An 11615-nucleotide genomic window follows, 5' to 3' on the forward strand; every position below is an offset into this window, starting at 1 on the left:
GCGTGGAGGAGGGCACAATATGGGCATTCCGCTTCACCTTGTTCAGCAACTAGAATGTATTTTGCCTCTTTCTTTACCGTCTTTAATAGTACAAGTATACAATTGTGATTCGTCATTCTTTATTTGGTTTTTATGTAATTCTTGATATGTACCTATGAATCGAATAATGCATCGGTTGTCTGAACCTGATGGATATGAATAAAGCTATAACATACATTCAAATTCAAATCTAGTACAATTTGATATAGCAGCAATTAAATTACGGTGAAATTACGCTCTCCAGATCGTTACGGCACACACGGTTGGTAAAACACAAAAGTTTGCGATATACACCATAATCTGAGACGGTTCACATAGAGGAAACGTGTGCAAGCGTGCACACATTTGCTGTTTGCAAAGCGTGTGTGATGTCAGACAATATCAGAAACGGTGCGGGCAAACTAAACGTTTGTGATAGTTTCCTTATCGTACATGATTCGCAACCATGAACTGTTCTGATAAAGTATGCATCGTAAACGTTGCACCACAGAATAGCGTGTGCGATAGTTGTCGTGTATGACGATGTTACGACAATCCGACGTTTCGTAATCCTACCCGACACTCGTACGACGATTAGCTAATCTTCTTAATTAGTTATCGCATACGGTTTGGGAAAAGCAAATGTGTGTGATTGTATGCTTATCATACACGTTCTATAATAGTGAACCATTTGTGATGGGCCGCGCATCGTAAACGTAGCACCACAGGATACCGACTGCGATGGCAATGCGAGCACAAAGGAGTAGGAGTACTGTATATGCATCTTGGCTCCCTATCCCCGACGGTTTCTGGGCCGTGTGGGAAGGAACCCCCCTATTGCCCACACTCACTTGGCGACGGTTTCAAATGCCGCCACGGAAAGGGGTTAAAAACCGTTTGTATAGCACCAAAGTGTACCAGTGTCAAGACCTCCCGAGAAGCGGCCACCTAAGGCTGCCTCCCGAGGAGCGGATATCTCTAGGAAGGCACCGCACCTCGCGAGGTGCGCGGTGACGTGAGCCATGACGACCAAGGCCAGCAGGGCGCCAGCGGGCGCAGTCCAAGACAGTTTCCTCTTTGGTGCTAAGCAGGCAAGGACATACGCGGGTTCCCAAGGAATCCCCCAAAGATTTTCGTTCTAGTGCAACAAGACCAAGACCGCGGGCTCGGCAGGAGGAGGTCGTCACCGAGCCCACCACTGCGTCACAACCAGAAGCTTTGCAGACGAAGACCACCTTTAGTCAGTATAGGGTGTACTCCTGTGCCCCTTCACATTAGCCGTTGTGGTATCCCTTCCCGCCTAAGCCATGAGGGAAAGACCAAGGCCACTATAAATATAGGTTAGTCTCCACCATGGAGAGGGGATTGAATCCTCCTGCCATTGAGCTCTTCTAGGGCAGCTCACCCCCTGTACTAGTTCATACTCATCCTCCTCGCGAGGTAATCCACCACAAAACAGGAGTAGGGTTTTACACTGCAAGGTGACCCGAACCTGGGTAAATCACCGTGTCCACTTCTCCTTCCCGCTCGCCCGAACTCGTCGGTGTCAAGCCATGGGCTGGTGAGCAGCGACCCGAGGCAATGCAGGATCCTTCATTCACGCCCCAAAGTTCGAAACTTGTTTGGGTCCGCGGAGCCCCAATTCCGACAACAGTCATCCCCAAAAGAAGTGTCCCTGAAAAGAGCGAGTTGCGGAGATCCGACAAATCTCACTTGTTCAAATGCATCTATCCAATTTTCTATGTTGCTCAGATGTTTAGCGCTAAATATGTTTAATGTGCAATTAATACTATACCTAATATTAATTTTAGTGCTAACCACGTAATTATATCCTACTTAATACTACCCACATGCAATCAATGTACTTCCTAATATTAACGTGCAATGCAATTAATATATTTTGTAATATAATGTGGTACGTAATTATATTCTACCTAATATCATCATGCAATCAATATCTTTCCTAATATTGATGTGCAATGAAATTGATATCATTTTTCTAATATAACATGTATTACATGTACATGATTTTCTAGTTATAGAAGGTTCTCATGTGTAACCTAGCCATCATACAAAGTACTTCTAACAGCGCAACACACAACTTTGTACTAAATCAGCGACGAGTAATATGGAACGGAGGGAGTAGTACATACGTATACACGACGCTTCATTTTGAACGCTGAAGCATGTTGGCACGCATTAGTGAGAATCCTTCGGACATAACCTGGACGGAATATTAAGAAAACTTATTTCGTGGAAGAAGTGAAACTCGTCCAAATCTCCTGTGTGAACCTTGCCGTCTTCAAAGTCATGGTCAAAACTCAACAAAAACCATGTTGTAACTCAGACCTTCCGCTACACTAGCGTACGTACATGCATTTGTAAAGAAACAGTCTCACCTAATAATCATACAAGAATTGGACTTGGACACACCTAACGATAACTGAAATAAATCAAAAGAGGGCCGACGAATGGTTAATTAGCGACTTGATAAATGGCAGACGAAAACCATCACCATCAGCTAGCAACCGCGTCGCGTGCAGGGGCGTCGACCCGTGCGTTCCCCTCGCACAGCACATTTGCACTGCATATATTATAATGGTATCCCATCGTCGCAGCAGCTGCCTATTCTTCGTCTTCTTCCTACTCCGCACGCACGAGGCCACCAACCCCACCTTCGTGCTCACCCGCGGCCAAGTCCAGCGGTCAACACTACCATCCTGGTCACAGTCCACACTCCACACCAAATCCCAATCCCCACCCACCCTGCCTGCGCTACCTATTTAAATCCTCCCCTCCCCTCCATTTCCATCCAAGAAGAGCATCCCTCACCTCTCCTACTCCATCCAGCTCTTCTCTCTCACGGCTGCTCCAAAGAATCGCCACATAGATAACCATCCTCTAGTCTGTGCTCGAGCTCTTCTCTCTCACAACTGCTACATCGAGACTTCAAGATCCATCGTTGATCAAACCAATGGCCGCCAACGGCAACGACGGTTTGTGCGTGGCCGAGCCGCGGAGGGCTGACCCTCTCAACTGGGGGAAAGCGGCGCAGGAGCTGTCAGGGAGCCATCTGGACGCCGTCAAGCGGATGGTGGAGGAGTACCGCAGGCCGGTGGTGGTTATGGAGGGCGCAAGCTTGACCATCGCCCAGGTCGCGGCGGTGGCCACCGCCGACGGGGCCAGGGTGGAGCTCGACGAGTCCGCCCGCGGCCGCGTCAAGGAGAGCAGCGACTGGGTCATGACCAGCATGGCCAACGGCACCGACAGCTACGGCGTCACCACCGGCTTCGGCGCCACCTCCCATCGGAGGACCAAGGAGGGCGGCGCTCTGCAGAGGGAACTCATCCGGTTCCTAAACGCCGGGGCGTTCGGCACCGGCAGCGACGGCCACGTGCTGCCCGCGGCCACCACGCGCGCGGCGATGCTTGTCCGCGTCAACACACTGCTCCAAGGCTACTCCGGCATCCGCTTCGAGATCCTCGAGACCATCGCCACGCTGCTCAATGCAAACGTGACACCGTGCCTGCCGCTCCGGGGCACCATCACCGCTTCCGGCGATCTCGTCCCGCTCTCCTACATCGCGGGACTTGTCACCGGCCGCCCGAATGCCGTGGCCGTGGCTCCTGATGGCACCAAGGTTAATGCCGCCGAGGCATTTAAGATTGCGGGCATCCAGCACGGCTTCTTTGAGCTGCAACCCAAGGAAGGCCTTGCTATGGTTAATGGCACGGCGGTGGGCTCCGGGCTCGCGTCCATAGTTCTCTTTGAAGCGAATGTTCTTGGTGTGCTTGCCGAAGTTTTGTCGGCGGTGTTCTGTGAAGTGATGAACGGCAAGCCAGAGTACACTGACCACCTGACACACAAGTTGAAGCACCATCCTGGACAGATCGAGGCCGCGGCCATCATGGAGCACATCCTGGAGGGCAGCTCATACATGATGCTCGCGAAGAAGCTTGGTGAGCTCGACCCATTGATGAAGCCAAAGCAAGACAGATATGCTCTCCGCACATCGCCACAATGGCTTGGGCCACAAATTGAGGTCATCCGTGCAGCGACGAAGTCAATCGAGCGCGAGATCAACTCTGTCAATGACAACCCACTCATTGACGTATCTCGTGGAAAGGCAATCCACGGTGGAAACTTTCAGGGCACGCCCATTGGTGTGTCCATGGACAACACGAGGCTTGCCATTGCTGCGATTGGCAAGCTCATGTTTGCCCAGTTCTCGGAGCTAGTAAACGACTTCTACAACAATGGCTTGCCCTCCAACCTCTCTGGTGGCCGCAACCCAAGTCTTGACTATGGCTTCAAGGGTGCCGAGATCGCAATGGCATCATACTGCTCGGAGCTCCAATTCTTGGGCAACCCTGTGACCAACCATGTCCAAAGTGCGGAGCAGCACAATCAAGACGTGAACTCCCTCGGATTAATCTCAGCTCGTAAGACTGCCGAGGCCATCGACATTCTGAAGCTCATGTCCTCTACATTTTTGGTTGCGCTGTGCCAAGCCATCGACTTGCGCCACCTCGAGGAGAATGTCAAGAACGCCGTCAAGAATTGTGTCACAAGAGTGGCCAGGAAGACCATCACAAATGACATGGGTGGCCTCCACAACGCGCGTTTTTGTGAGAAGGACCTGCTCCAAACAATCGACCGTGAGGCGGTGTTTGCATACGCAGACGACCCTTGCAGCGCCAACTATCCTCTCATGAAGAAGATGCGAGCAGTGCTGGTGGAGCACGCCTTGGCCAACGGCGAGGCTGAGCGCAACGTGGAAACCTCGGTGTTTGCCAAGGTTGCCAAATTCGAGCAGGAGCTCTGTGCAACACTACCTCAGGAAGTTGAGGCTGCCAGAGGTGCAGTGGAGAATGGCACTGCCGGAGAACCGAACCGCATCGTTGACTGCCGGTCATACCCTCTATACCGGTTCGTTCGCAAGGAGCTGGGAACGGTGTACTTGACCGGAGAGAAGACACGGTCCCCCGGGGAGGAGGTGGACAAGGTGTTTGTTGCTATGAACCAGGGTAAGCACATCGACGCGCTGCTGGAATGCCTCAAGGAGTGGAACGGCGAGCCCCTGCCTCTCTGCTAATCAGGGAGATGAAGAGAAGATGCTGTGCTTCAGAATTCTGAAGGCTCCCCTTGTTCTAAACTGATAATACTACTGTTGTTTGATTTCGTTCTTTCTTTGTTATTCCCCTCTTCTAAAACGTTGATGCATGCAACGTTCTACCGGAGCTAGAGGCCATTGCCAAAGATTGCACTCTCTAATACTTGTCAATGTAAGCGAAAGGGCACAAATTTTCATGTCAACTGTTGATGTTCTACTACTGAATCAGCACGTTCAGACTTACTGTATGTCATACAAGCACATTCTCCTCGTTGCAGACTTACTCATGTCAAATGTTGATAATTTTCACGTCGCACTGCAATGTAGAGAGAAATAGCACCAGGTTGTGATTGTCATACAAGCACATTCTCGAGAAACTTCGACTATCATACATGTTTGATAGAGATAGAAATAGTTACAGAGGAAAAACAATAGGCATGAGAGGTATATACAGGATTTCAGCACATCAGAACTAGTCACAGAAACTAATCAGACCAATGTTTTTCTATCCTTATATGTCAACGGAAGAAAGAATGTACAAGTATAAGCCCACCCGCTTCAGTGTATGCCAAATTATCTACCACCTAGAACTCAGCACCGCCCGCATTCATAGGCAGTCACCCACACTCAACATTCACCTAGCAATGGGAGACTTATATTGGGTAGATGATGTCGTAGTGGTTGACCGTGAACAGCACGTGCACACGCGCAGCGTCAGCTCCAGGACTAACGTACACATCATCAGGCGCTTCCTCATTGAGTTGCACAAGCACGAGGGACACCTGAAGCGCAGCCGCCAAGGCTCACATCTGAACACGGCCCGCCACCACGCGTCGTGGAGTAACGTGCTGTAAGCACCACTGTTTAGAGCAGCGAGTCAGGAAATATGAGGGTCATGTATCCAAGAATGGATGGATCAGAAATTCAGCACGACATTGATGTAAAGGTAGAGATGCTGATTCTCACATTTGCCACACTGTCATTTTCTCCAAGTCCAGGTATATCCTCTGTATAGTCCGCCCTGTGCAAGCACAACCAGGTAGCTGCTACTAATCTGAGGAAAACAAAAACTGGCCACCAAAATGTGTCAGAAACATGAATCGGGATGAACCGAGGGAAAGATGGGTTGATGACTGAAGGATAAGTTGATAAGTGTTTTCTCACTGTCTTCTGTTTGATCGTAAGTGCTGAAGAACTCGAGAAGTTTCCGCTTGTACCTGACAAAGAAGCAGGTTAAGTCAGTGAGATGGAAGCATTCAGCCACAACACTTGGCCGGAATTGCAGAAAACCAAACATATCAAAAACCTGTCAGTTAATAGGGGGATCAATCTGCGTTTTTTCTTCCATCTCTTTACTTTCTTCATCAACTCCTTAAATGCCTGAAACAATCGGTGAGTTAATAAATCGCATTTGGTAACCATTCCATACAGCTCTGTAAGGTTACAAAAGTGCTTGCATACTATTGATATTCGATAACAAGACATTAACACATAATTAGGATAACTCGCCTGAACAACTTCAGTTAATAACGATCTACTATAAAATAGTTAAAGAGTACAAATACTTAGTAACAGAATGGTGAGATATCTACATCATAAGAAGCAGCAGGTCTGAAGCATTTCAGTGTTGAATGAAGCATAGAATTATACTCTTGCGGTTTACATTGTCACACTAGTATCCCTTACAATAAACTTAAGGTGTATTTTTGTTAAGTTGGGTCCTAAGTTGTAACATAACAATAAGCTTCAGACTTGAGCTTGCGTCAACAGGGTGTAAACTGCAATGTCATGCCATTACTGCTAAGCAATTGTGCATCTCCTTCAAATGATTGATGGTTAGACAACTGAATCCATTTTGACATGTAGAGTAACTTGAAGAGAATTGTATTTGTCCCTTACAAATATGTTTATCCAAGGAAAAAACACAAATGTGGAAAAAGGCATGAACTTACATCGTGGCTCCTAGAAAATTCAGAGGCCCATCCAAGACGTGCAGATTCCTCAGCCAACTCCTGGATAGCTGCAAGGAGACGGCGTTCCTCATTTCTGCCTTTTCTATCAAGAACTTGCTCCTGTCGTACATTGGCATAAACAAACAGAGTTAGATCAGGGAACATGCATCCTGTAGTATACTAAGGGACAAGGAGAAGGACAATTACAAGGTAGGAAAATATGAAGCTCCTGTAGAAACACTCCCCATCTTCTTCCACTGGCCTAAATTCTAAATAGCGGTCACCAAGGCCGATTGCATTCACAGCATATATTCTGTCGCGGTAAAGTGCAAGTATCTGTCCAACATAATGATTTAAGGCTTGCCTGCACCGCACAATCAGATAAGAGAAGTCAGTTTATGCTGATTAGAACAAGGAAATAACAGATCTAAAGCCTGATAGAAACTTTGTTTTGCAACAACAGATCTAAAATATGATCCAAATTTTGTTTTGCTTCCACTTTTCTGGCTTGTATGTTCTCTGGAAATGGTTGGAACTGCTAATAAATGTAAGAGACCCTTCATTGACACTAATAGGTTGTTGTTGAGTTAAAAATAGAAAAATATGTGTAGTGTTTCATACACTCAATGGTATAAAGTCTACTGGTTCCATCACATTGCAAGGGTAATATACTATTAAGCATTCAGACAAGAAAGTAAGAAGCATGTTCCACGAAATCAGTTACTTGTACAGTAATCATGAATGCCCACAGTTCCATCTGACCTGGGATTTTGATCCCGACATTTCATGGATTTCCACTTTGAAATAACCAAAGACTAAAAGGAGTCAAACCTGTTGATTCACGTGAGGTCTCTCCGAGCTTCCGGCGTGAGGTCTCTCCGAGCTTCCGATTCCTTTTCTACAAAAAACCTTTTCCACAAGAGATGGGTTAAGATCCATATATAACTTGCCAAACTTAGAAGTAATTGTACATATTAAACATCACAATCAGGATTTTAGAATACGAAACAGGGGAATAAGAGAGTTTTTGAAGAATCTAATAGCAGTATCGCACAACTGATGCTGCAAAATCCGAAACATCTTACTTCAGAAACTGTTTACAAGAATCATGTTGTGAAGCTTCCAAGCCGGTTTCAAGTACCAAACAACCAAACATCACATCTTTTAGACCAAATTTCAGAGTAAGTGGTCAGTGAGTTTATTTATTTTGTGGGCTGTGGTCAGTGATTTTGCATCTGAATGACCAATGATCTACGGAAATCATGCCCAGGTATGCAGCCCTGAATAAACAAATGCATCAACTATGCCTATAAAACCATCCATTTACATTAAAACCTCTTACCTTTGTCTTTAGGACTTCTAGCTAAAATTTCACAGGAGCACTGATCAAGATATTCACGCCTAAAACAAAAACATGTTCCCAATGTTTCCCCCGCAGTAAACTGCGATGAATATGCTACCACATTTGATACAAGAATGAATTGGTACAGGCACGAGCACCCAAATCTTAAACATATTCGAGTTTTTGATTAATCACAGGAGGTTGTTCACTTGTCTCCGTATTCCAAGATTGCAAGAAGAGCACGGAGTAATGATCAGGATCTGCCTAATCTGCGCGTAATATAAAGCCAGATTGGCCCAACATTCGCCCAAAAGTTTCATCCCTTTTACCCTAAATCCTTACCAACATTGCACACGAACTCTCAGACCACAAATTGCACATCCCGAACACAAAAATTGGCACAGGAATGCACAAAGAAGAGCAAAGAATCACAGAGTAATCAAGAAGCACGAGATTCAGGCTATACCTTGTTCTTGCCGGAGCTGATTATCTTTCTCAAGATCGTCTTCTTGGCCTTCGGCAATCCAGCCTACTCGACAGAAACCAAGAAACGCTAAGTCGAACTCGGATAACTCGAAAGGAAACACAGCAGGTCGCGACATCTCAAGCGCAAGAGACGCGTCATTACCTGCTCCCCGGCGCGCGCAGCGGCGGAGCTCGATCTCCCGGCTTCGAAGATTTGGCTCCCGGTCTGCACTTCCACGGGCGGAGCAGAGGGAGGTGGTGGCGAGGAGATGGATTCGCCGGCTCTGCGGCTTCCGCCCCCGGCCTGGTCATCGACGGGCGGAGGAGAGTGAGGTGGTGGCGACGAGACACCGGAGCCCGCCTGCGCTGCCCCAAAGCTCGGCGGCCCAGTGGGGGAGGCGGCGCTGGCGTCGTCGCGTTGCCCGTGCACACGGGCCGGTTCTTGCTTGCCATCGTCCCGGTCTTTTCCTGAACCGGATGCCATCGCGTCGCGGCGGGAAAAACTTTGCGGGTGGAGCGGAAAGGGCTTGCTTGGCAATTCTGCTAATGCGAGGGCGTTGGAGGAAGTTGGCGAAAGGGCCTGGTTTGTTATTTGGGGAAAGGATGAGCGGTTATTTATAAAGGTGGACGGGTACGTCATCATGTGAGAGGAAGTTCGCGAACATTTTTTCCTTTCAATTGTCTGGATTTTCCCCTCAAAAAAATTGTCTGGATTTTCCATAAATTTTAAAGCATATGCACTAACCTAAAATTATAGTACCTTTTTTTTGTGAGTGAAATAATGTATTACTCAACTGAAGCAGCTCATATAATCAATCGTAGCTAGCTCCGTAGCATCCGAAGGACCCGAACCAATCTAAGTCATGGTTCTGCCTTCTACATGAGCAAATTTGACTATGATATCACTAACTTTATTTTGGCTACGATTAGCAAGAGTAATACAAGAATCATGAAGAGACATAAGGTTTTCTAATCTCCGTAATAAGGGACGAGTAGACCGACCTATCAACCTCTTTGGCCTGGATCACCTTGACAGCAACGATTGAATCCATTTTTATCTCCACTGAAAGGTCACTTCTCTGTATTGCGAATGACAGTCCTTCCATACAAGCACTTAGCTCCGCTTCGAGAGAATCCCGACATGAAAACAATTGCCTGCATGAAGAAAATATGACCCATTCGTGGACAGCTTGTTGAGCCGTCATCACCATAAGACCCATTCGTGGACAGCTTGACTCATCCAGATTTGGGATCACTCATTGAATCAAGATAGCTCACCAAGAAGCGCTTAGAGGCCTCCATGGGTGGCGGCGGTTTATGATGAGCCACCTCGTTACGAATGTGCCACGGCCCACCAAAGCATCACAAGAAACATTGAACGCTCAATATTAGGAAGAGGCTCTAAATCATGTAGCAACCATTCTTTCCCATTATTTTTCATGGTATGTATACAAGGCAATGACCAAGCTTCTGCCATTACATTACATAGAATTCTTGACAATGTACAACAGCAGAGAGCATGAAAGTTGTCCTCAGATTCAATTCCACATACCTGGGATAGATAATTTATTTCAAGTCCCCGAATATGTTTGTTTCTCCAAGTCGGCAGAGAGTCTGTTGCCACACGCCAAGCAAAGTTTCGAACACTTGGGGGTACATTAGTGGACCAAATGAATTGCCAGCAAGATCGCTGACCATCCGGGTGCGTACTGGAGCCAGTAGACGAGCTTCTATGTGCCTCTTCAAAACCGAACCGATAAGCACTCTTAACAGAAAACACGTCGCACTTTCCTAGACCCCAAGCCAACGTGTCATCTCCTAGCCGTGGCGACGAACGATTTTTCGAAATCTCTACAACATCCACCGATAGGAAATATTGTTGTAACAACACCAGATTCCAGGAGCCATTCTCATTGAGCAAGTTTGAGACAAATCTGATTCTACACATTCCTTGAACTGTTATGGGTTTTTAAGAGAAGGGTCGTGGGATCCAATTATCACGCCACACCCGTATACTCCTTCTATTTCCCACCCTCCATATCAGACCCTTTTTGAGAAGGTCAGGGCCATATGCAATAGCTTGCCACGAAGAAGATGCATTACCAGCAAATACGGTATCTTTAAGTTTACCATCCAGATAATACCTAGCCTTCATTACTTATGCACATAAACTATTGGGTTTAGAAATCAGTCTCCATGCTTGCCGAGCTAATAGTGCTTGGTTAAAGATACAAAAATCACGAAAACCAACCCCACCTTTGCACTTTGGTTGCATAAGTTCATCCCAAGCACGCCAATGAACTTTCCTTTTGCCCATCTAAGCTCCCCAATAAAAACCTCTTATCATCCTAGTAAGTTCATCGCAAACTGGAAAAGGTACCTTAAAAACTCCCACTATATAAGTGGGTAAAACCTAAGCGACAGATTTAATGAGAGTCTCCCTCCCCGACTGGGCGAGGAGACCATCTCCCCACTGAATCAACTGTTTTGTTAGACTTATCTGGAGATTTTAAAAGCGCCTTTTTGACATGCGTCCATCAGGAGTAGGGATACCAAGGTAATTCTCTTCAAAGACCAGACTAGTAACTTTAAGTACCTCTCTTACTTCCATTTGAGAATCAATAGGACAAGCAGCACCAAAGAGAATAGAACACTTATCATAATTGAAACTTTGTCATGTTGCCTTACCATAAAGATCCAATGCCATCTTCACTTTTTCGGCGTG

At 46.7% G+C, this 11615-nt stretch overlaps 1 protein-coding gene and 1 pseudogene across 1 annotated transcript; one reads left to right on the forward strand and one right to left on the reverse strand.

Moving 5' to 3' along the window:
* The first annotated feature begins 2846 nt into the window (after window positions 1-2846).
* LOC119363247 (phenylalanine ammonia-lyase-like) lies at window positions 2847-5351 on the forward strand. Its single transcript, XM_037628560.1, has one exon. The coding sequence runs from the start codon at window positions 2993-2995 to the stop codon at window positions 5111-5113; it is 2121 nt and encodes a 706-aa protein (XP_037484457.1). The 5' UTR covers window positions 2847-2992; the 3' UTR covers window positions 5114-5351.
* Window positions 5352-5545: 194 nt separating this feature from the next.
* On the reverse strand, window positions 5546-7444 carry LOC119367604 (annotated as a pseudogene).
* Between the last annotated feature and the right edge of the window lie 4171 nt (window positions 7445-11615).

The sequence above is a fragment of the Triticum dicoccoides genome, chromosome 2B, assembly GCF_002162155.2.
Source record: "Triticum dicoccoides isolate Atlit2015 ecotype Zavitan chromosome 2B, WEW_v2.0, whole genome shotgun sequence".
Lineage (NCBI taxonomy): Eukaryota > Viridiplantae > Streptophyta > Magnoliopsida > Poales > Poaceae > Triticum > Triticum dicoccoides.